This window comes from Dreissena polymorpha, chromosome 5, assembly GCF_020536995.1.
Source record: "Dreissena polymorpha isolate Duluth1 chromosome 5, UMN_Dpol_1.0, whole genome shotgun sequence".
NCBI classification, from domain to species: domain Eukaryota; kingdom Metazoa; phylum Mollusca; class Bivalvia; order Myida; family Dreissenidae; genus Dreissena; species Dreissena polymorpha.
In genome coordinates this window covers 31,391,554-31,419,347 of record NC_068359.1, presented here as the reverse complement: position 1 = coordinate 31,419,347, position 27,794 = coordinate 31,391,554, and the positions used below count along the sequence as shown (strand labels likewise).

Below are 27,794 nucleotides of genomic sequence, written 5' to 3'. Positions count from 1 at the left end.
ATATTATATCTGGCACTCGATGTACGTCATTAATTAATTCCGAAAAGCTAACCGTGCATATTATAACGCATTCAACCAACGCGCCGAAACAAGCAAAAAATACACAAAATTAAAGTACCCCTAATACCATGAGCATGATGCTTAGCAATAGGTTCTTTATGGAAGCCGAGGTCGGCTGAGTCTATGCTGCCGATGTTAATCTGAAACCGATAGCAATAATGGTTTATGTTTACATGTATGGCACATGCAAATTGTTCAATACAAATTCATATATAATTTTAACACATAAAAAGCGAATTGTGAAGCGATAACGAAAGTTACTAGTTGCATGGCGTAATAACAATATATGAAGTAGATGTTTTGCGAAGATTCTGGAACACGTGTGATAACAGTAGTTTGTTACAATCAGCACAAAATTATAACACTATGTTAACGATAAACGTGTACAAGCACATACAATAAAACTGGTTTATTATAATGTTTGAGGCGCAAACATTTTCAAATACTTAGGATTAGTGGTGGATCAAATAGCACGGACGACATATTACAACATATTACAACATATTTCAAACACTGCATGAAACAATAACAAAGCCGCCAACATCAGTCCAATCAAAGTTTGTTAACAACTCAATCCATGTATCAGCGCAATCTTAGTTCGTTGTCGCACCGATGATGCACGATAAAACCTCCGATGCATTCAACTGTATTAAATTTTAACTCTCGTATAATGGACATGAAAGATTCAAATTAAGAACACGAAGTTTTATCGTGCCTTGCATATTGAACGCCATGAAAACATATGCATATGCCAAATTGTGTAACAAATTATGCAATACACAAATTAATGTTTTCTATGTTCTGCGTACATAATCTTCACTTCCATTTTAATAATGGCTGTAGGCCAAAAGATTTTAATTATAAACAGGGTATTGAGTAAGTTGCATATATTTGCATTCCGCGTAATGAGAATCACACACGAAACGCATATGCAGGAATGAAATCACTTGGGGATGTAGCCCTCAGACATGTACATAAATAGTCTCGTCGCCTGCAGTTTCTTCATCCCCAACTCGTTCACCAAATCATCACGTTTGAGACTCGTCAAAATGGCACCGTCCCACTTGGTTATCTTAAAATGTTTCTATGTATTCGTGGAGTTTCAAAAGCCTTAAAATGTAATCTATTTCATTCATTGTCAAAGTTTTAATTTTGTCCATGTTGATTGACTTAGTTCCTTGATCTGTTTTCAATATCTGTGCCATCAGGTAAGACGAAGGCGTCAACGCTGACATACCGAGTTTCACATAATTCCCATACGAAATATGACTTGTGTTTTCACTTTCCTTCGAGACAGGTCTTAAAATAAAAACAACAATACCTTAATAATTGTTATCCTCATTGATATCATCAGCATTGTTCTCATCATCATCATCATCATCATCATCATCATCATCATCGTCATCATCATCATCATCAGTATCATCATCATCAACATCATCATCATCATTAGCAGCAGCAGCAGCATCGTCAGCATCATCATCAGCAGCATAATGAACAACAGCAACAACATCATCATCATCATCAACATTATCACTAACATCATCATTATCATCATCATCATCATCAGTATCATCATCATCAACATCATTATAATCAACTTCATTATCTTCTTCTTCTTTTTCATTATCATCAACTTCAGCATCATAATCATCGTCATCATCATCGTCGTCATCATCATCCTACTCTCCTTCTATTCACCATCAATATTATCAGCATATCATCGTACTCATCTTGTTAAACCATCATTTTAATGAAAACTTTAATAATTAATGAAAATTCAACGTACATGACGTCACCATAAGCCTCTGAGTACACTGCATCTGCCGTTCCCACTAGTTCGTAAGAACCAGCGTCATCAGTGACGTCATGTTCTGCCGGTTCCATACTATTTTTCGGGAAGGGACGAACTGTTGCGCGGCCAACGGAACAGTTGACATACGGTACCGCCCCTAAAGACATAATTATAGTGCATATAAGAGCATAAACTAAAGTCCAAAACAGCAGGAAGAAAAATATTTACATGCAATAACCTGAGGCGTGCGATATTGAATTTACATTACGTTTTGAAATTCGCTCCTATTCCTTTGAAAACAATTTTGCTAATAACCTTCAAAATGTACAACCATCAATGCGACATTCATGAGGGGTTGTTATTAATAAATAACAATAGCAATAGCTATATAGGATGAAACTTGTGTTATTGTTGATAATAATCTTCAAACTTGTCGTAGTGCTTTCCCATGCATCGTTCTATAAGTGTAAGTTACGTCTTGAATACATAATGTTAATGTGGAGGATAACAACTTTATATACTAGAATTGGGTTTACACGTTTAAAATGTTCTTTCGTATATTTTATTACAATATTGGCAGAATTCAGCTCAGGCCATCGGCAATCACTTTAGTTAAACACTATTTAACTACAGCATTAACATTGATACGAATTTTGAAATTAAAATTTTCGTAGAATCCAGTGTCCATAGCGCATTCATTTTAAAATTATACTTGTTGCAAAATCATTAACTTTTTACTTCGACGAAAGCTTTTCGTTTCATGGCGTTTATGAGTAACACGGCTCTAGGTTTTAGGGATAAATAAAACCAGGGCGTTAGGGTCGTTTAACTTAATTGCACTGTACAACCGTTTCGTCGACCACCGAGCGCGTTTGTTACCTAAACACACGCTGACTCACGCTTAACCATCGTTTAATGGTAACCATGTTGGATAGCACACCTTGTTTACTTAGGGAAGTGTTGGTCGACGGCGGTAGAGGTCTGCGAGCCGGAAAGTCCGGGTTCTTTTCTTCGCTTACATCCACCGCCACGGCAATAGGTGACTGTACTGCCGGAGGAGGCTTTGGTTTCTTAGAGCACACAGGCGCGGGTTTCTTCTCCGCCTTTGCTGAAAATATCAATATGCACTAAATTTGATAAATTTATGAGAGGCTTTTTTGATAGATAGATCAGAATGCAAATCCGTTCTATTGTAAGTGAATCGTTTAAAGCATAATTTAATTAAGTATTTGAACTTTTTCACATAAGTAAACGTATTTCACCGTGTCGTATAACAACTTTCGTGCGATATATTTTAAAAACAATCATAATATAACAATAACACTTATTGTGCAAACCCAGTTTATCTTTTTGTTTCGGTTCTTTATTTTTCGGATCTTTATGTTTCGGATCTTTATGTTTCGGATCTTTATGTTTGGGATCTTTATGTTTGGGATCTTTATTTGTCGGATCTTTATTTGTCGGATCTGTCTGTGTCGGATCTTTATGTTTCGGGTCTTCATGTGCCGGATCTTGTGTTGCCAACGATTGTGGTTCTGACAGGGGCTTTGATCTGGTCGGCAGCTCGGGGGGAATCTCATTATAGTCACCATCCTCTGGGTTTACAGATACAACGATTAAACGACAACAGAAGAAATAGATACGTCAATACAGCAGCAACATAAAACTTGACCTCGCACTTCATTTCAAAAGACCATTGGCTCAAAAATTATCACCAATTTTCCACGACATAGTCGGAATATTAATTTCATCTTCATAACTTAAAACGTTGATGGAATTACTTCCTGATTACATTAGATGCATGGCTATGCGTACATATTGTAGCACATGTCAACTTGTTCATTATGCATACTTCATGTGAACAATGTATCAACGGCATTTCCTACATCACGTCATTACGTCAGATCCGCATACTAGTATTGCCAGTGGGCAATTGAAGGTATCGAACCTTAAGCCATGTATCATATATGATTGCTTACAAACGGTCAAAAGTATCTACTTGTTCATACCTTAAAAATCTGACCGGGAATTGCCGGAGGGTCAATAGTAGGTATACCTCCGTCTCCCGTCATAGGGTCAATCTTGCGAGTATCGTACTCAGCGAAATCTGAGAATCGAAAAAAATAAGTGAACTAGACGGAAAATGTTAATAAATACGTTAAGCAGCCTAAATACGATGCTTGTTTCACATTACAACTCCATCAGAATACGGCGAATCGGTTTTATTTACCTTTTCATTTAAAAATTCTTAACTTCCAAAATGTCCAGCGTCGGCGCGACAAAATAGGTTCGGTTGGGTCAGTGGAAATAAACACCATTTTACGGATTATACATGTTTCGCCTATCGAATAATGAATAAACATGTTTCACCTATCTAATAATAAATATATAAAGAAATTTTGAAACTTGAACAAAGTCATATTCATTTCAGTTTTCACATTCATATCGACTATTTAGGCATTCCTTTGAATAAACCACCTTGTGTTCCGCTAGTTACAAATGACATTGGTCATTAATATTGCCTTTGACCGCTTTGATCTACTTTTACGTAAGACGTTTTATAAGAGTTAACAAATGAACAAATCAGGGTTAAGTTTCGGTCACATATCACCGATATTAGCTTCCATTCTTTAGATCATCAAAATTATCCCCCCCCCCCTCCGAAAAACAAGACAAAAACAAACACACTCAACAATCACACAACTTTTAAAGTGTAGTGTAAACTCGAACTCATTAGCCGAATATTTAGAATATTTGAGAACCATACCTGGGATTCCCATTTGTCTGTCATACACGATTCCCGCTCATAACCATAACTGGGTTTCCCATTTTCCTGTCAAACACTATACCCGCTGAGAACCATACCTGGATTTCCCATTTTTCTGTTATATACGATTCCTGCCGCCTCATGGTGCAGTTTTCCCATATACGCGTCAAAGTCCACCTTAGGACGGTTCTTAAGACCTGTGACAGGGGCCATCGACAGGTTCTCTGTCAAATAAATAAGGTTCACTACGGGGGTCATCTTTGGATCTGATAAAGACAAACCTCGCAACTTAAGCTTTGCACACATTTGTATTGTAACTGTATATTTACTTCATAATAGACACCAAGTCTTACATAACTGTTAGTAGACACACAATCAAGATGAACATATTCAGGAGTACGATATCATATTTTTGTGCGGGGAATACGGTAAAAACGGGTAAAATACTCTTTATTTATGAATTTATGAATACAAGTTTATTTGCAATTAAGTAATCAGAAGAAACAACGATTGCTAGCTCAATAAATATTTTATTAGAAAGAAGATCTGCGTCGTTGTGCTATTTGAACATTAACGCATATCGCAAAATACGAAAAAGTGGATTTCTTAAAAGTATGATGATTTAATAATTATTAAATTTGGTTCTTGTACCACAGTTAGATTTGAAGCAAACTCTATAATTATTCACGTGATAATACAATTCAATCTTCATAAGGATTCGCACGGGGTGTTACCAATCGATGCGTTGAGCTGACGAAAACCGCTAATTGTTTGGCGAGTTTATTGAGCATGTTTGTTTCAACATTTTACTATTGATATTCTTATTTAGGGTGCAGGATCACGTGACAATTTGGGGTTCCACCTTTTAACTTTAATGGATTTAAACACGACGGTAAGTGCTGCTTTATTTCAAATAACTTTTTTAAACAAGTTTTCTTAAGAATTTCAACTACTGAATAAGACAGATTTGTATGCTGCTTATTGACTTTATTCTAATAAGCATGTGTTCTTGTTAAAACAAAAAATCCATATTTACTGAATTCATTGTACACGGTTATGTTTCACGCAACGTTTCACTGTGTCACCAATTTCAGACGTATTCAATAATTTATTCTTATACCTTAATATATCGGCACAAGCTGCAAAAGAAACTGTCTTGTATGCATTATAGATTTTTGCAAATGCATTTAAATTACTTGAGATGTTTGCAAAAATAAAGTTTTTAATGGTGTGATTACATTCTGTCCAGCCCATGTGTAAGCCCCCTGAAAACCCAGTTGATTCTGAACCCTGTTATTGAGTGAGCTTTCAGCTGAGAACCCCCTATCAGGAAAATCTGCCACAGACAGAAGTGGTGTTTGCAACTGACTAAAATGTCATGTACATAACGCTCAAATATAAGGCTGCATGTTAATTTAAGGACTTATTTTCTGCACTTTAATTTATTGTATGGAGCTGTTAGACGGGATGCCTAAAAATCAACGTTTTGCATAAGTGAAATTATTCGTTTTGGATACAAAATGCAAACTTTTTTATGATTGTAATTAAAATAAGTAACAATGGTCAAATCGAAACAAGTAAACTACAAATACATTGTAAGCTTTATTGTGAAGGACACATCATGGTTCTGGTTTAGTCAATAAAAAACTACTTTATCACGTTCTATGTCTTCCTTTTTCATACAAAAGGTGTATGGACGTGTCATGTAATCACTTTAGCAAGAGCATATATTTTTATAATGAGAACATATTGTTTTAACACTTAAGCTCTATTTACCGTATTCACATCGAATTTAAAATTACACATACAAAATATCAAGAAAGAAGTAAAACGATCTTTAAAAAGTTATGTTTTTAATCGAATTTTCTTTCTTTAGCAGATCATATTATTAAAAAGGGGCTTTCGTGAAACGTCATATTTTGGGATAACATGCTAAGAGCTTTTAAATCAATTCTCACAAAAAAAAACGTAATGTCGCTTAGGGTAAGGTTGTTCAATGTAATCATAGGCCGATAGAGTTGCAACTTTAGTATCAAAAACATTAAAGATCTATATAAAGGCCATATAAATAGGCATATTATATGAATATTGGTTTAATCACTAAATATACCTTGTTCTAAAGTCTTGTTCTATGACGTCCGTATTGCGGACCTTTTCACATGCGGATAGAATTTTAAGCAACATCGTAAAATTCAACGACTCTGGAAAAAATTAAGTCAATAATAGTTACCTGCTCCATCAATGCAGTTCACCATGTAATAGTGTTCAAGGTACTTCTCGGCGGAATCGAATAATATACATATTGAGGTCAAATCTTGAAAGATAAGTAATTGAACACATCGCAACCTTCATGAACCTTCCGCAATGCGCTTGTATGCAGTTAGTTTGGAGAAGTCATATGATGTCTGGCATGTGTGTAGTTAAGTATTATTAAACCGCAACACGTTAATATCTTTCTGAAGTAGGAACTATTGACATTTATAGTTCGTTACGGTAATCTACTTGACATAAACTATCGATTCGACTGGAAAGAGACAATTCAACGATTTAAGAAGGAATTGCATACAAAATAACATTAAATATTGACAAAGGCACATCATAAAGTAAATCGTATAATTTGTAGTGTAGACAAATTAGTTGGTATTATAAAGATTGTATATCCTTAGTTTGAATAGACATGTTTTTGCAAATGTTGGAAACTATGCAGTCATTAGTCATTTGCTTATCGACCTATTTATAGTACGTTAACAAATCTGGTTTTTCTTTTTTACCTAATATTTTGCAGATATTGACAGTGGGACCTATTGGAATTTAACCTGACTGTCAACCGGAAGTGTGAGGAACCGGAAGTCCGGAGAGTTTGAGTCGCGGATCACCACCCGTGGCTGTGAAGACTAGCAATGGATGCGAACCACCTACGGAGAAGGGACCGAACAAATCAAAATGTATCCGAACACGTGAACATTTAAAATACTAACCAATGTAAACAGTGACATTAATGCAAATGTTACACGTATGAAAAATATCGGTATTTTACACTTTAATTGCACTTCATGATTTGGTAATTTGGAGAAAACGGTTCAGTTTGTTATATCTGTGTGATATTCGATGAATGGAATGTAATCATTTAATAATTAATAGGAGCGAGAAAAAAACCTCTTTAGAGTAAAACTATCAAATGTTTATTACGTATAATGATTTATTTTCAATAATAAATATTAGGTTAGAAATTATTAACCGTTCTTATTAACGGTTACTACAACATAAAAGCTTTAGTTTCAAACCTCGCAGACCCATAGGTGTGTACATTTGCGTAATTAAAATTATAAAATCGAAACGAATTAGTTTTTAGATACGTCGTTATTGTCAAGTATGTATGCTAGACTGCTTGCATACGTCATACGATTGTGGGGGACTTTGTGTGGGACTTTGTGTAACACTTTTGCAGAATAGAACGCTTGCTTAAATTTTACGTTCGAGCACAAGGCTTACATTAATGCACTAGAGAAGGACCTTTAATCAAACCACTACAATATCCTAGTGTATACTTGTCCCTGCATTTGCTTGTATACTGTAAAAGCGTTAAGGGTGGAGTTGTTGTAGCCAATGGCAAAGCTATTGACACTGCAATTATAACGTCCGTAATGTACAATCGAGTAAGGAGTGTCTTTAAAAGTAAATTAGATACTTTAGAGTCGATTAGTGAATTACGATTGTTTGTTGTGCAATTAACAATGTAAAGAGGAAGATAAATTCAGGAAGTAAAATAAAGTATCAACTGTAAATGTTTCTTTTTAAAAGCGCAAATTTGCAATGGATTAAATAAAAAAAAACATATCTGATTTGTCACCATATACATAGACTTCAGCAAACAAAGTTATCAAATTCATAGTATGTGTAACACATTGGCTGTATGCACCAAGTGCACATGTCATGTCATATACATGCAACGAGAGTTCCACTCTTATTTCTGTTATTAGAGTACACTTATTTTCTTGTTAAGTCGGATATATCCACCTTATTTCAATCGCGTAAAGGAGGCGTGTTGGTTTTGCTACGGGGAACGGTGCAAAAAATACGATGCCCGTTCCGGCATATACATTGAGTTTTTAAGAGCTCTGTTTGAAACATTTAGGAAAAATGACTCGGTGTAGTCTCAGATCGAATCTACGCCCCTGGAGGGAAGAGATGATACGTTACCACTAGATCACGGCTGAGCGTCATCATTAACCTCAGACATGGGCTCATGTTCAATATATACATAAAATGTATTTACTATTGAACAGTTCTAATTAACGCAAATGATCTTAATCCTACTTAAACGGTTTCTTTAGACCTTAAGAATGAATGCAATATAACTTGTATTTATTAAATGTAGCCGAGGCTTTACTACACAATTGTCCCAGTAACCAATTACATTAATGTTAAAACCAATGAATGTTATTATTTGTGCATTTAAAAAAAAATATCCTTACACAATCGCTTATAAACATTGGTTAAAAAAAGTTATATATAATAATATCCATGACCTGGAATTAAGATCTGAATTTAAGTTTGTATATCTCAAGCTATTAGTACAATCGAATGCTCGTTCATACAATTAAGTAACTGTTAGTAATTAACAAATTCATTACTAAATTGTATGAACGAATATTAGATGGTAGAGCTAATAATAACATAAAATATTGAATTTTATTGAATTGAGCCTCTCGACATTGTTGTTATTCCTTATATAAATATATATATTTAAATATATATAATTATAAATATAAATATATGTATAAATGTATGTATAAATATATGTATAAATAAATAAATATATTAATACATAAAAATATCCTTTAATAAATTGACAATATTTACATACAAGGAAAAAAAGGAACGTCATACAATTTATTGAAACATTTGTTATATACAATGCCAATATTTAAATACGAGGAAGCAACACAGGTAGAAGTAACGTACCCTGGATAATATATGGGCCCAGGAGCCCAATATATTCAAATAAATATATAAAATCATGTTTAATGAATGAAAAATTGACAAAGAGCCGTGAAATAAATCCCTACCCTCTGATATTGGAATCATAACAAGGTCATTAACAAAAAATTATCATAGCCTGTCTTCGCGGGCCGCAAAAATGTCAAAAATAGCTTTAATCTAAAGCATCCCTTGGTCTTCTTATGGGCAATTGGACAACCTTTAAAAAAATACTTCAAAGAAATCTGTCCAGCCGTTTACTCACAGACGGCCGATAATCAAGCAAGATTTCGAGCAGTTTGTCCATCCGAATAAATCTAAAACAGACTTTCAAACAATATTTTTGAGTTTTCTCCCCTTAATCGATAGCTCGCGTCCTATTCCTTTAAAATAACGAGGCTTGTCACATAATGCATCAATACGTAAACTGTAACATATGACCAATACACTACAATCAATGCGTAAACTGTAACTTATGACTCAGGCGCTTCAACCAATACTTAAACAGTAACATATTACCAAGACACTAGGTATTTTTGGCAGGTCGATACATCTGTAGTCGAGGAGACGCTGGACGACCTGTAAATAAATCTCAAATACACACAAGACACTAGGTTCAATACTTAAACCAAAACATGTTATCAAGACATAAGATTCAATACTTAAACCGTAACATATTCCCAAAACAATAGATTCAATACTTAAAACTGACACGTATGGCCAAGACACTATAATCATTACATGAAACTAAAAAATATCATCAATACAGCGAGGTATATCTGCTATTTATGCGACAATCACTGCACCATGCAGTGATTTAAATTAGTGTATTTGTTAATATAATTAACAGTTATTTATCGTAAGAATTTGCCTGGCAATGGCGATGCGGATCAAAACACGTTACTGTAGGAACAAGCCTGAAAGAGGCCTGTACGCGTCACGTAGCCGTCGTCCGTATTGTTTGTCCAGGGAAAAGACGCCGGTAGTGTCGAAAACACGCACTAAAAGATTCATGACCTTTAAAACAAAGGTCAAATTCATCTTATACCACTATTGTTTAGCTGTACAGGGATGCAATTGTGAAAATTACATAATGAATAGATACTTGTGCTGAGTTACACAAATTCAAATATAAACTCTATTGTTCAACTGTATAGGGATACAATTGTGACAATAACTTACTGAATATATATTGTGCTGAGTTTTACAAATTCAAAGTCAATGCCTTTGTCAAACATCAACAAAGGGTAAATAATATATTATATCATAAGTATTAACAGAGTTTGGTTTAAAAATAATTATAGAAAACATATGTCCATGTACTAAGATAAAGTCTTTATTTTTTTTAATTCCAAAAATCTAATACGACATCGTTTTTGTATATCATCTCATAAACAGGTAACATTTTAACACCCACTCTTTATGAGTGATTGTAATTTAATTCGAATGACGTGAAACTTTACTGTACGTAGTTATCCAAAGCCAATTCAACTCTCATTAAATATGTGTAAAAACATTCGCTTTTTTAATTTATTGCGACTCGTACCACGGTTTATTAATCGAAACTTATTATCAGGTAAAAATCAAATATAATAGACTTGTTAAAGCAGAGGCGTTGAAAACTGTAAACCTTTAGGCAGGCGGGAGTCGTGCAGAATTTTTACTTCGAGGTGGCGATACTTTTTTGCATTCTCATGAAATACAGCATTTTTGGCAGGTGCCATTAAACGTTATTTAAATTCGAAATCAACAACTTTGTGCTGATGTTATTGTGTTATTTAATTTATTTATCAAACTATAAATAAGTATGTAATTTTGTGAATTCTGTACATTGACAAATACTTGGCATAATACTATGTATTTATCATGTATAAACAATATTGAGTAATGCCAAAGCACATAACATATTCTATAAATACAAATGAATTATTTGCAAAATGATAATAATGGTCTATGCAATATCAGTCTCAACGGAAAACTTTCGAAATGACGGAACATAGCGCACACATCCGACACTAAAAACACATCCAAACAAAATAAGGATCAATAATCTCGACTAGATCATGCACTTGCGGCACCAGACAATGCCATGCAATTTGTATCTAAAAGGTGCAAACAGACTAAGGTTTTTATGAACGTTGTTCTGGAAATCTCTTTACGAAAGGAATATTGAAAGAAGTTAATCTTTTGATTGGTAACATGCAATGTAAACGACAATAACATATTTGCACATGAACATTTTATTTGTTTTTTTTTTATGTCCCCCACCACTATAGTGGGGGACATATTGTTTTTGCCCTGTCTGTTGGTTGGTCTGTTGGTTGGTGTGTGTGTTTGTTTGTGCAAACTTTAACATTAGCAATAACTTTTGCAATATTGAAGATAGCAACTTCATATTTGAAATGCATGTGTATCTCATAGCGCTGCACATTTTTAGTGGTGAAAGGTCAAGGTCATCCTTTAAGGTCAAATAAATGGGTCAAAATCGCTTATTGAATGTACACTTTTGCAATATTGAAGATAGCAACTTGATATTTGGTATGCATGTGTATCTCATGGAGATGCACATTGTGAGTAGTGAAAGGTCAAAGTCATCCTTCAAGGTCAAAGGTCAAATATATGGGGACATAGTGTTTCACAAACACATCGCTTGTTTTAACTGAGAATTAAGATAAGATTTAGGTTAAAATTTTCTATTTAAACTTGCAATACAAGGCACATTCTTGATATTGTTTGTACTTGTAACACAAATAACATCCTTCAACACATCGTATTTCTCAATAAATTAAATCTACTTTATTTCAAACGCACACGCGCTTATAGGCGTCATTAATTATTATCACAGTGAAAGTTTATGGGATGTTCATCCCCCCCCCTTCCGCCGCTTTGCCGACGCCCGTGCAAACTTATTGTTAGCAAATTATATCATAAAAAGGCACTGATGCGTTGAATTACAATTTATCGATATTCCATTCCTTTATAACACGGGTTGTAAATTGCTCATTTTTTTCACGTGTTGTTGATGACCACACCTTCAGTGAAGATTTAAAAACTTTAGAAGAAAGAAATATAAATATTCTGAACTTGAACAATCTTATATACACCAAATGTTTGGACACAACAGACGCATTTATTATTTTGGTAGTCAAATCGAGGGAACAACCACAAAAGGAATGAATTCCGACACTGATGAATTCTGGTGTTTTAAAATGATTTAATTTAGTACTGGATTCCGAAGCGCCGACAGTATCGCTTAGGAGTGACAGTGTTGTAATCGTTGTGAGCACCCCCCAGTATTGTGCTTCCCAGTACTGTAAATTATCTTTGATTGAACCAGACAAACAGCATTGTCGATTGGCAAACTTGGCTAAGTGAACATTTTCAACGGAATGCTCTAATATCAGATTTTTTTTATTATCTTCGAACATGGAACACTTACTGGAAATATTAACAATAACTTTTTATACAATGCTCCACGACAGAGGGAGGATGTAATCAAACAAAGTAAATGGCATGGACCGGCGCAACTTTGTGGAAATAAGGATCATGTTTACGCATTTAACTGTAAATGTTTACCGCCAGAATGTATTTTTTTTAAGGCCTCGCCCCGGTCACTGGCCTTCGGAGAAGGCGTTGAAAAAGCCAAGAAATATGGTGTTTTTATTGTTCCCCAAGACCTCCCAACATAACAAACATGTTTACGTACGATAACGTTAAGAAATGTGGCGTTGTTATAGTTCGACAGGTACTCCCCACAAGTACGAACATCTCTAAGTACGATACTTCTTCTTATTATTGGCGAATTTCCACAAATTTAACAGAACGGCGACTTATGTTCAGTTTGGGAATGGTCCACCTAAAAGCATATGTTCTTGCCAAAATGATCACAAAAGAGAATTTTGTTCAGAATGGCGTCGACACGATAAGCACATTTCATGTGAAGACAGCCTTATTTTTTGCGGTCGAAAACATCCCGAGCGATGTGTGGAGGAAGAACAATCTTGTCAATTGTGTTAAATATGTACTTTCTAATTTGAGGCGTTTCTTAAATCGCCGGTACTTTCCACATTTTACAACTAAAATGGTTAACATTTTTGATGGGAAAATGGACAGACATGAGTTCCTGCAAATTCTTAATAAAATGTCAGAAATGTTGAAGTCAATTCCTGGAACACTCGAGACAATAGAAATGGATGGTGTCGGGACGATGCTTAAACGAAATAGGAGGATTTCAATACATAAAAGTATATCTTATAGGTCTGAGTTGTCCAACTATATGAAAACACAGTTTTGTGCATTTCTTCCTCCTTTTGATGGATTTGAATTTAATGACAGCGATGCCACTTTAAAGCAAATTATTTTTGAAAAACAATGTATGGCACTGAATTTTCACTTATCACGCACACTGGCTAAAGCTCGTAAAAGTAAAGAGAATTTGAGCTACGCTTTGCACATTGTTATCTCAGTTATGGCGAGCTTAGGCGCCTCGGCGTATTTAGATCGGGGCGCAGGAAAATGTATTCTGAATAGAAAATTAGGTCCACTTGAAGAATGGATAGATTATTGGCCTGGCAAAGCGGGCATCGATGGTGCGAGGCACTTGTTTGGCGAGTCAATACAATCCGGAATAGTGTCCTGCTATATGCGATACGCTTCATTCGTTTACTGCAATAATGAGCTTGATGCAGCCTGTGAACTATTAGAACAGGTGGAAGATAAAATAGAAGAACAAAAGCAGACAACAATATTTCCGAATATTTCGATTCACCAATGATGGATCCCTTGATATTAGAAAGGGCAGCTCATCAACCGTACGATGAGTCTTTCAAACAAATGCACTCCATATTCATGGCTTTTAGAGATGCAGAGGCAATGTGTGTGCCTATATTCCTGCGATATGAATTTAACCGAAGGTTTATCGGAGCAACCACTCCATCAGGCCTTCCAAAGCCCTTTTACACACACTTTGACTGTGCTTCTGTGCACATTTAGCCGTTTTTCTACTATCTTCAATACCTTACATACAGGAAACTCTACCAAAACACCAACACAATCATAATCGCTTCAAAGGTTAAGAAAGCGTTCAATGCGATCAAATCCTACATTGAACTGGCACAAGGCAAACCAAACAACGTGCGATTTCAGAAGCATTTTGATACATCTTTAAATATGCTTGGACATTGCTGGGAAATGGAAGAGCAATCGGTTAAGACGTTGCAGACTTATAAAAGCTCTTTACAATGGAACCCTGAACAAAATGCGGCCATCCTGCATATGAAACGACTTCGTTGTTCAAAGTCTGCGGACGATGAGACATATCTACTAAAAATTCAACGTGAATCAAACTATGTGTACTTGTAACTGCTATAAGACACCTATTAGTATTCAGACTTTTTGTGAAGGTCACTGAAGGTGATAAATATCGAACATACCTCGTTGACACATACAACATATATACCTGCAATATTGTTTTAGATGTAAGTGGAAATAATTACTTGAATAATGGCCTCATACATATGTACGTTGCAGCTTTAAAAGCGGGGAGTTTAAAAATATTTTACAGAAAAAAAAACGTTAATATGTACTAATATGCATTAAAACAATAAGCATTATTTGCATTTTTGGCGTCTAACTTATCATTACACTAATTTGCAAATGGTATATTTATAGATATAATTCAGTTTATAATCGGAAGTTAACTATAATAATATTCTTAGCTATAAGGATGTTGTCTTAATGTTATCCACGATATATCACGTTTTATATATATTGTCATATTTATAAACGCATGTGTTTGTTATTTGTTTGTTTTTTTAAATCATCAAACCATTATTTTTTTGTTAGATCATTACATCTGATGTACACAATTATGTTAACACATTTTACAAATCATTCAATGAACAATTTAATACTTAGGTTGAAATTAATATGAATACCATTTGAATGACGGATCGGGGATTGCTTAACTAAGTAATTTAAAGCGGCCTATAAGTATCCACTGCCAGAAATTATTTATAACAACCATTAACGTTTTTGCAATGCTTATTGTTCTTTGTCTTGACCATTACTCAGTGATCATTTTGCAAACTGAATATATTACCTCGTCCTCCGATATCTTCCAAAGTCAATAATCTACCAAAGCAGATTTCTTAAGTTTCGTGCTACAAAGCAGCTTGTATTTATTTCGTTGAAATCTAACACCGTTTCTTTACAACCCTTTCAATTTAACACGAATGCCTGCGCGTTAAACGAATCAATACAAATCATTGGGTGATAAAGTTACAGTTCATGAAATTGTGTATTGGTGTCCCTTTGATTAAATAAGACAAGTAAAAATAGTGCTTATTAGACTTAAACTATTGATTTCAATGCTTGGTTAATAATGTTAAAATCACCCGATGACTTCTTTACATTTAGTGATTGGAATGTACGTTTCATTACATTTTGCTACAAAACATAGAATCTAGACAAATTGTAGGGTCAGTATACCTTGACCTCAGAAAAGCCATTGACTTAGTAAATCATGATATTCTATGTACTATTTCTCTGAGAGTGTACTTACATTGATGCAGTCTTACCTATCTAACAGATAACAATGCGTCAAAGTCGGAACACAAAAATCATCTTTTCAAACTATAAAAGCCGGGGTACCACAAGGATCTATTCTCGGCCCTCTTCTCTTCCTTATATACATAAATGACATGCCGTTTTTCCTTCAAAAGGGAGCGTTAGATCTTTATGCAGATGGCTCTACCTTACATGTAGCTGATGTTGACATTAAAACATTCAACATACTTTGCAAAATGACTTAGATATAATATCAAATTGGTGCTCTTTTAACAATATGTTAATACACCCAAACAAAACTAAATGCATGGTATTATCCAGTGCTAATAAATCTACATGCGCCTTATTACTTAAAATCAACAACATTGTTATTGAACAAGTTGAACATCATAATTTACTTGGAATAACTGTTGACAAACATCTCTGGCAACTGCATATAAATACCGTCTGTCGAAAGCTCAACTCAAAGCTAGCCTTATTAAAACGTATTAAACCCTATCTAAATTATGAAACAATAAAGTTGTTTTACAATTCATACATCTTACCACATATGGACTATTTTGCACAATACGGTGCTCAGCCACAATATCAAATTTAAAGAAGGTAATTTCGATACAGAAACGAGCTGCACAAATAGTTATGAATAAACCGTTTTCCTCTCCTTCAATTCCAATTTTCAATAAACTGGGCTGGTTGTCATTTGAAAATAGGTGTACATTTCTTGTTGGGACTATAGTGTACAAAGTTTTAGATGGCTCAATGCCTCATTATTTTGATGACGTTATTTTTGTATCCAATAACAATACATTCTCTCTTAGGTCCACCACCCACAACGATTTATCATCTGTTGCATTTAAAACCAATTACGGAAAGCGTACTTTGTCTATGGTGCGAGGAATATATGAACTTTATTCCAAATAAAATAAGACAAGCACCTACATTATTTCCTTTAAACGGCACTTTTAAAATCATTTGCTACAAACGCAAAACTTGTTTTGATGTGTATGTTGATTGTATCGATTAAAATACCGTTTTGGGGTATTTTTTCATCTTTGTGCTTTTTGATTGTCTGTTGTTATGAAAGAATGAAATAACCATAATTATTATTATTATTATAATTTTATTATTATTATTATTATTATTATTATTGTTATGTTGCTTTTATTATTATTTTAAGGCTGACTGCAGTAAGGTAGACATAGTTGAGTGATATTTACATATACAGTGTTTTTGAAGACCACATTGTAAAAAAGAAATCTTATTTCTTAATGTGTTATCTTCGTGAAATAAAGTTATTATCATTATTATTATTTTTCTTATTAATCAACTCTCAAGATATCTGAAGAAGGTTGGGAATTGTATTAGATGTGACACAGGAGGTAAGCTTTAAGCAGTTATTAAAATGTAAAGTATTCTATTAGTTAAACTTTAATACATGGAATGTACAATAGCGTTCACTTATGATAACTCTTATTGTCTATTTCGGCCTTTTTAATCATCACAGGTATTTGATAAAGTGGTAATTTGCATGTAACAAGTATATGTACAACATTAACTCTATTAAAATATCGTTACTTTTAACAATATCTTCCTTTTCTACACAGTACTTATAGGCATATAGACTTGCTTTGACAAACAAATACGCGACTTATTCACCATTGTAAACATTTTTTTATGATGATGGTTATGATGATGATGATGATGGTGGTAATGATGATGATGATGATAATGATGAGGAGGAGGAGAGGAGCAGGGGTAGGAGGAGGAGGATTAACATTATTATTATTACTATTATTATTATCAGTAATTGTATTGCTATTTCTTTATTTATTTTTATTTATTGTACTATTATAATTATTATTATTCTAAACATTTTTTGATGATGATGATGATGATGACGATGGTTATGGTGATGCTGATGATGAGGAGGAGGAGAAATAGGAGCAGGAGGAGGAGAAGGATTAACATTATTATTATTATTATCAGTAATTGTATTGCTATTTAGTTTATTTATTTAACTATTATAATAATAATAATTATTATTATTATTATTTGATGATGATGATGATGAGGAGGAGGAGGAGCAAGAGGAGAAGGGGGAGAGGGAGGGAGACGCATAGGAGGAGGGGAGGAGGAGAAGGAGCGTGAGGATGAGGAGGAGAAGAAGTGAGAGCGGGAGGAAGGGGCGGAGGAGGAGGGGGGAGGAGGAGGAGATAGGAGGATTGTTAGTATAAATATCAGTATTAAAGGTTTGTGTAATGCTAGTACTTTTGATATTGCCGTTTAAAATAATAATAATTACATTATTATTATTATTATTAAAAAAGTGTTATTTCTTCCTCGATCCAAAATAAATAGATAAATATAAATAAATAGTTGGGTGGCAGTGTTTTGTTCAGTGGTGCAATAAACATCTGATAAACTGTCAGACACATTTAATACATGTTCTTATATTAATGATTTGGTTCGTTTTTTACCAGACTTGTTTCTTCCTGGTCTGAGCCCCACATACAGTCAAGTTACCATTACCGGATCAGTAGCGTAATTTAGTTGTTCTGATGAAAAGCAATAAATGTTTAGAGACTTCTTTTGCACCAATTTAATTAAATATTACCTTTGCTTACTGATTCAGCACATAGTCTTATTTTTAAACGCAGGCAAAATGTATTTGTGATACCTTTTTTTCGCCGCAGAATTCATGCATTAACGGATCAGTTGTAGCCATAACGGATCACGTGACTTAAACTACTCAGGGGGGGGGGGCATCTAACACGCTATTTGAACTGTCGAAACATGAAGTGTGTTGTTTACAATGACCAAGTTAAATTGCCAGTTATAAATTATATTCATTTTTTGTTATTAATTGTTTTCTATATGTGATCTTGCCTCCACACTTTACGCATGGTGTTCTTGTGTGAATTATCTGTTGAAAATCCTAAAAATATCGAAAAGATATGGGCATCTTATAAACCATGTTAATTGTTTGAATCATATCTAATCATCGATATTGAACATGGAACAGAAATAAAACATTAAGATTGAGATTATTTATTGTAAGAATCAACAAGATTTGCATATATGTTAATATAATATATTGCATATATTTTAATTTAATATATTATCAGTGATTTTTTTTGTTACAGCCTGTTCCATTTGGATTGGGAAAATTAGCGCGATAAACCATGACATGTGGAAAAATAGCGCGATAAACCATGAAATTGGGAAACATAAAGCATTATAAATATGATAATAAGAACAGAATTAAAACAGTTAAGTGCATGTTTAACAGCATTTTATATTATAAAGTACTGCTTTAATCTCTTCTTACAATAAAGACAACGTTTAGTTAATATCCTTCCACGTGCATATTAAACTTGCAATAATCTATAGATTCTTAAATACACCATTTAATCACAACCTCTTTAAGAATATTAATTTAATTCAGCATTTTTTTTAATTAAATATATTGTGAAAATACTAACAAATATTAACAAACACGCTTTAGTGTTCTTGTTGTGTTAATTATGTATTAAATGGAGTTAAAATAATATATTTTATTTGTTTACCTTTCAATATCTTGCACTTGACATCCTCAGTTAAATGCTATTTCAGTAAACTGTACAACGTGGCAAACATAATAAAGCAGAATATGCACATGAATCTGATTATAAACAGATCCACTAACATATAAATCAAATCATGTTTGTCTCTTTCCATTTTTGAACGAAACTCATCTTAAATGCTTTAACTTTGTGAGTAGACGGAACTCCGATTGTCCAACACTGGTTTCCGTGACGCACGTTCAAGGTGCAGATTTCTAATACATATTTGTAGTTTTTTATCTCAAACGTAGTATCTTGGACGCGTGTAAAAACAGGCCTGCTCAATCGGGATATATCGACTATCGTCGGTATTCTCCGCAACATAGAAAGAGATGTGTGGATAGCAACGTAAAATTGTATTCGGCTACATTTGCGCACAATAAGTAAGTCATTTGTCGTTCGGCGACGACTCGACAAGCTGGATCTGCACTCGTTCTACAAAATTATCGCTAAATGACATTGTAATCGTATTGGCTTTATTGGGAAAATTTGGTAATTGTTTTGGAAGTTTTGGTCAAATTTTTGGGGAAAATCGTTGATTTTTGCAATTGGGAAGAAGCCGAATATCGGCGGTCATTTTGGACAAAAAAATCACTGATTATCAATACGCATATTATCATGCTTGATCCGTTATTGCCCTAATTCTTCATTTCATTTAAGGTGTTGCAAAATCTTAAACACGAATCAAAACTGAAATGGACTTTTGCAGACAGAAAGACTACTAAATGGCCTTTCAATTAATGCGTAAACTTCTTACTTTCAAACAGAGTTATAGCATGTGCCCGAGAAAAATGTTAAACCTCGATTTGGAAACGAGCCGGAAGTTAACAAAGTCATATATTTATGTCAGCAAAACATACCAAAATGTTTGACAAAGAGTAGCTCCGTTTACGACTCAATCAATGCGTTTTAAAGAACAGGCCTTGAAGATGCTGTGTGCAAAAAATCATAAAAAAAATGTCAAATATTTATCGCGATACGCAGTCTTCAACATCAAAGTGATCCGCTATGGGTAATGATCCGGTAATGGCAACTTGACTGTACTGGGCTCTTGGAGTATTGGCCGGGTCATCTAGGCCCAGTTGCAGGATTGGGCCTACGATGGCAACAAACTTGTCTGTTGGAGCCCTGCTGGGGTTGGTACCCAGCGGCTTAACAACCTTCATTTATCTAGAACGCTGTTTGAATTCATTATCTGAAAACATGGTTCATAAACTATTTACGCATAGACAAACAAACGAAAGCAATTCTCACCCTGCTAGTCTTTGTCTATATTCCAGCTGGATACGAAACTTTTAAGCTAAATACACTCCAAAAATAAAATATTTTGTTTCAAAAACATATAGCTATTTAATTAAAATCAATTGTAAATACGTCCTGTCAGTATAAACTTAAATAATACTAGAATTATGAAAAATATGTTTGTCAATAGAGCATACCCCACCCACTACACTCTAACCGTAACCCAAATTCGACGACACCTAAATTCGACGATGTTCTATTTTTATCGGTTTAAATTTAAATGGATGATAATTGTCTTGGAATCATTTCAAAGAATTACAGCCAAGTTAAAAATTATTATTTTTGCTATATAAGTTTTTTTATTATTTGCTAAATATTGCTTTATGTATCCCTTATATCGTCGAATTTGGGTCACAACGGGATAAATAAACAAACAAGCATATAAGCAATTTAAATTGCAAATATTATAATTTCATAACAATCATGTACACGGTTGCTTTAGGTGCTGGCTGAGATCAATCTCCAAAAGAAAGTCTCGCTTTAACAGAGAAACAAGCCAATTTTATACCTGCGATAATTCTCGTGTGTTGTCGCTTCAATCGAAAACGAAACTACTGACAACTATGACGTCATAATTGGTACGTCATAAAAACATATGTTTTGGAACGCATACAATTATTTCGACATGTTTACATACGTCATGTTTCATAATAAGGTTATGCAATACTTACATTACTGTGTGGAGCATAGGTGCATGTTTTAATATAAATAATAGATCTACTGTTTCTATCATTCATTTCAGTGCTTTTTCTTTTATTCGGGTTGTTCAAGCCTGATATCATTTTTAAAGAGAGAATTCTCCGATTCCAATAAATGCATTACAACATATACCTGTAAGCGTGATGCTACACCGATAGGAAACACTGTGGCGGTTGCCTTATTCCCACAAAAGCCACATACAACAGAAACACACGCCTAAAAGTTCATCTTTTAAAGGGGCCTTTTCACAGATTTTGGCATTTTTTAACTTATTCATTAAATGCTTTATATTGATAAATGTAAACTTTGGAACGTAAAAGCTCCAGTAAAAAATCAAGAATAAAATTAAAAAAAGGAAAAGAACATTGCCCGGAGCAGGGTTCGAACCAGTGACCCCTGGAGTCCTGCCAGAGTCCTGAAGTAAAAACGCTTTAGCCTACTGAGCTATTCCGCCAAGTACACATACTGTACGTATTTTATACCTTACTGGTCATGTACGTAATTCCGGCCACTTTTGGGACTATTTAAGAAAAATCTTTAGTGTTAGGCAACTGGTTGAAACTAAACTTCACATATATAATCCTGGGTTCAAAACTCACCTAGCATGAAAATTTAAATAGAATTAGATCGGTGAATGTTACTTAATGAACAGAAAATGATGACATGTAAACTATCCATTTTCGTAGGTTAAATGTACCTAAAAAATCGGCCACTTTTCGGTTTGATCTGCAGATAAAATTACAAAGCAATATCTTTTGACAAATGTCCTCAATTTCAGAGTATTAATCAATGTTTATACTATTAATATTTTTGACTTGAAATTTGAAATAAATGCGAAATTATTACACCATTTACTCCCCCTACCTATTTTAATAAATATAAACAATGGGGAAACTGCTATTTCATTAAAAAATATTTGTTTTTAATGTGTTTAATAAATTTTTTCAAACATAGCTAAAAAAGTAAACACATTTTGTTTGAAAAGTTGACTTCAGTGTTGATTATTAGTAAACGCTTATATATAATATTTAAACATGTAATCTAGCAATATTCTTATAAAGGGAGGTAATTCATATATTAAAAATTTATATTTAGCTTCTAATTTGTATGTTTTGAATATAAGTTTTTGTACAATAAATTGGTAAAACTTGGATTAAAGTTTATTAGATAAAATAAAAATAATTTTATCAAATATATTTGTTTCTTATATGATTATAATTGTTGCAGCATATGATGTCATCACTTTCCCCATGAGCCAAATATTTCCTGCTATATTTGTGACATTTTAACACAAAAGTTTACGGTGATATGGTTCTTACATTTGCAAAATATTGCGAGTGGGGATGGTTTTCATGTTGATTTTTCTAAATAAAAACAAAATATGTGCGTCAAGATCATGAAAATGATTTTACACAGGTGGCCGATTTTTTACGTACAGGCCGGAATTACGTACATGACCAGTATATAAGCAATCTTCGTAGTTTCACAAAATTTAACGACAAAAACAGAACTCTCCAAATTATTCAATTGTTTCGCGTTGCAACGCTTTATAATTTTTAAGTTTTAAAATCGTCAAAAGATGCATATAATGGCTATATTAGACCATGGTAAATGTTCAGTATTACTGTTTCCTCACAAATATCATAACTAAAACGAAAATGTGCGAATCTGAAACAACTTTTTTCAATTTTGTCAATTTACCAAAGCGTGAAAAGATCCCTTTAAGTAAGCCTCCAACCAAAGGTTAAAATTACCACATAAGACATAACTCAGTTACTAGTAATTAAATGGCTTGTATGCAAGACGAAAAAGGGAACTCTTTTCAAATAGGAACTACTTTCAAATGTTGATGTACAACATGAAATGTAAATATGGTTACTATACTCGTAATAATTACATTAAACATTACCACTGATATGAATATGCACTCGAGTAAACTACGTGTAATCTACGGGTCCACCAGCTGCACTGGTGCGAAACTGTATTATCTGCTCGATGTCAGGGGTATCATCGGCGCCACTCGACTCTTTGTTGCCCGCATTATATTAGGGTGATTCCAAAAAAGAAAGTTTCAGGATAGTGTTCTCCAACCCTGCATTACTTGAAGCTTGTTAGAGAGAAGCTGTTACAAACATTAGCTAACCAGAACCATATTTAGGACCTGCTCAACGCTTTCAAAGTGTTTAATATCTGTTTCGAAAACCGTGTTCGTGGGTAAAAAAACACACATTATTTTCATAACCTTTTTATACAAAAAAAACATATACGAAATTGTATTAAAAGGTACATTATATACAAGCAGGCAATATTCTAAATGATTCAAGTAAGTACAAACGGCCTCGTTGTGATCATGTAAAACGTAAAAATAAGTAAACACAAATAATATAAAACCACTCGCTGTGAACAATACAAATATATCAAAAGTAAATATAAAGACATGAACTATTTTGAATTGCACAAAAAACATACAATTACAACTTTTTATTTTGAGGTTTCGCATCAAAAACTTAGTAGATATGTCACCAGTAGGGGCTACCATAAACGCATGTGTATCAAAAACAATTCCCATATCCTCAATTATTAAGGTTTAAAAAAAACGATAACATAAAATAACATCAATTACTTACTCCCCCGTACATATGAATGCACGTTTAGTTGCCCATAAGTTACACCCAAGATACATGTATGAATTATTGAAAATATAGTAGCAAGGTTAAACTGGAGATGTACATGTTCTAGAGCCTGACGGACACAGTGACGTACAGCGGTCAGACCTGCATGTCCGATGCGGACTGCTCCGAGGACATGTGTTGTGTGTTCCACCCGGACACGCGTCGACAAGAGGACCAGGGCTATTGTCGGTTGTGGAGACAGCGTAACGAAATCTGCACTCCTTTTCGTACGCTCCTCTTGAATTACTTTTACCCGCAGAAAAAACATACACATTTAAAGTTCAAACGATTTCTGTTTTGCCGATTAACTTTTGGTGCTAATCAATATGTTTTATTTTATTCCAAATGCAATGATGACATAAATGCGATCCATTTAAAGGACAGTAAATGGTTCTTCTTTTCAGTGGGCACTGCGCGTCACACGTTTGAATGCCATTGTAAGCAGGGTCTCCAATGTCGTGGTACACAAGTGCAAAATATTGGAGGACAAATCAATGCGCACGTGAACCCCGTGTGTCAAACGCCCACCAGTGCATAGGACGCCTTCACCTGGGAGCTATGACATCTGTATTGGAAATCCTGGCATTAATCTGTAACCCTAAATATAATTGAACTTCGCAATAACATATAAATTGAAAATGTAAAAATGAGTCTGAAAATATAAATATATTATTGAATATGCATAGTTTACTAGATATATTTTGTCTTATGTTCAAAAGACACAAACGGGTGTGATTGAGGGACAGCTAATCTAAACTTTACGAGATACTTACTAGGATGTCAAGTAGATGATGTTATAAAATGACATCTAGCTATCTTCAATTAGGCCAAACTCATGCCAGTACTTTCCATCGACGGTCAACAATTAGTTTGGCTCAATTGGTTATTGTCGGCTTGGGTACTACTTACATGTACCCCGGATACTCTTACGTATACTTACATGTACCCCGGGTACGGTAAATATACTTAAACGTACCCGGTCGACATTAGACTGTACCCGAGTTGTATTCCCGCCCAAAATCCGGTGTCGTAAAACGTGCTACCTATTACCGTAAAACGATATTGTTTATCTTCTTTTTAAAAAAAACTGCATCAATATGTTTTTTGAGCATGAGTTCCAATAATATAGAGGCCATTTTACAGAAAATGGACATAAATGTGAACACAATTAAGTTAACAAAAAATAGCCGACAACGACCGATTTAGCGTTAAAATTTCCGGGTACGTTTTAGTATATTTACCGTATTCGGAGTACATGTAAGTATACTTAACAGTACCCGGGGTACATGTAAGTAGTGCCCGAGGCGACAATCACCAATCGAGCATTCGTTTGCTACACCAAATTACGAATGCTATTGTTTAAAATTCTCATCAGTCTAGATTTTCATCAGTCTAGGGTACAACATACCCAGGGTGTCCACCATATGAAATAGTTTCGGTATTAAAAGCATCTCGAATATTTGTCACACGTGTTACCAATCTTGTAACCTATACGGCGCCATACTTTTTAAGGAGTTAAAGCCGTTATCTTGCATATACGCATGCACCCCGGTTAGAACAGTTTTTAGTGAATGCGCTTCTTACCAAGGCGACCCGGGTTAAATCCCCATTCCCGGAAGCATGTTTGTTTGGTTTGTGGTCACCATAGCGGATAGATATGGATTCCGGCTTCCCTCGCAACACCAAACCAAAACATAAAGTCTTTCAGTTAAAACGAAATATCGGGAAATTCAAAATTCGTCCCAACTTTCGTTGAGCAGCGGAAGAACCTCGTAGGCTTTCGAAATACACACATACGTTTCAAATAAATTAATTTACTAGTGTTAGATCAAGTAGAGTCGCACTGAGGAGACCCGCGAAGGTGTGCATGGTAAAACGTTTGATGACATCAACTGAAGTTAAGTATCCCACCAGAGAGATAATATCTTCAAGAGAGGTTATTACTTCGTTAAAAAATATGAGAGTTATATTTCTTCTGTTTTAACATTAGATATTAAAAACAGTCCTGACTTTTTAACCTTGTCATGTTTTCATTTGGGCGCTGTAATGTGTTTGGGTATGAACGCGGACCTTTTCACAGATTTTGGCAGATATTGAAGTTTGCCATTAAATGCTTTAGATTGATAACTGTAAACATTGTATCTATTTAAAAATGGTCCCCTTGACTAAAAGTCTAACGCTAATACCACTAGACCATCCGCGCTCATACAATGAGTGTTGTAGTTTATACTTTATATTAGCAATCCTCGTAGTGTCACAAAATATAACGACAACAAGGGAACTCTCCAAATTATTCAATCGTTTCGCGTTGCAACGCTTAATAATTTTCATGAGGGTTTGACGCCATCTGTCAAAGTCTCATGTAGTCTCAAACCTAAAAGCAAAACACTGAATTTGTAGTATACAACAATGTGTTCCCTACCACATGCACACAGACATATTAAAAAATAAAGTCATGAAAAGTGCCCATACAGAGAATTGTGTCTTGTGAGAATAAATGGCGCTCTTTTATTTTTTTAGAGGGCATAGCATTCAACACCAAAAGTATTTAGTATACTGTAACCTCTTATCAATTTTTGCCTATTGTGAAAAGGGTCCATTGACATACGAGATTAACGACAATTGTGACGAATTTTGAATTCATTTTTGTGTTATCTTGTGCAGCGGGGAAGCTGGAGAACCCCGGAGGTTACCACAACCAGTCCAAAATGTGACCACCAGCCTTCTCACTTGCGCCGATTTCATTATGTTGAACCCGGGTCGCCTTGGCCACTGCGTTAACCGGACATCTAAATAACTGTAGCTAAATAAACTTGGCGAACAAAAACACTTATATATAGGTACCGGTAAGCGACATTTTAAGCTATGGAAGTCAAAACTAAAGAACTGAGTTTGCGCATGTTTAGAATTTATTGATAGATATTTCATAATTTTGGTATATCAGGGGAACATACCAATATTTATATTTACGTCAATATTTTCAGTATGGTTTCCACTCTATCGTACAACATACAGACCCGAGCGTTTTCGGATAGGATTATTTAAAGTCACTAACAGTTCAAAAGCAACAATGAGCATGCACGTCCAGTTGCCCATAGGTTATTACACCCAAGATACATGTATGAGTTATTGAAAATATAATAGTTCGCTCATACATTATATGAAATGTGTTGAAAGTTATCACCCAAAATACAGTAATGTGTAAATAACAATACAATATTTGGCTTAATAATTTTTCGGATAACTTTGTTAAAAGTTATAACGCAAATATGCTTTCATGTGTTAATGAAAATATAGTAGTTCGCTAAATAAATATGAACTGTGTTATAAAAATAAAGTATTTCGCTAAA

General features: G+C 34.3%; 2 protein-coding genes across 2 annotated transcripts; one reads left to right on the top strand and one right to left on the bottom strand.

The window, feature by feature from the left end:
• Nucleotides 1-454: 454 nt before the first annotated feature.
• LOC127831906 (proteoglycan 4-like) lies at nt 455-21,601 on the bottom strand. Its single transcript, XM_052356994.1, has 6 exons — nt 21,582-21,601; nt 4,721-4,846; nt 3,193-3,450; nt 2,796-2,963; nt 1,850-2,012; nt 455-1,359 (listed from the first exon to the last, which is right to left on the bottom strand). The coding sequence occupies exons 2-6, from the start codon at nt 4,833-4,835 to the stop codon at nt 1,134-1,136; spliced, it is 930 nt and encodes a 309-aa protein (XP_052212954.1). The 5' UTR covers nt 4,836-4,846; nt 21,582-21,601; the 3' UTR covers nt 455-1,133.
• A 2,485-nt stretch (nt 21,602-24,086) lies between these two features.
• On the top strand, nt 24,087-25,125 carry LOC127831139 (uncharacterized). The gene is made up of 3 exons (XM_052356130.1): nt 24,087-24,095; nt 24,512-24,671; nt 24,849-25,125. The coding sequence occupies exons 1-3, from the start codon at nt 24,087-24,089 to the stop codon at nt 24,980-24,982; spliced, it is 303 nt and encodes a 100-aa protein (XP_052212090.1). The 3' UTR covers nt 24,983-25,125.
• The last annotated feature ends 2,669 nt before the right edge of the window (nt 25,126-27,794 follow it).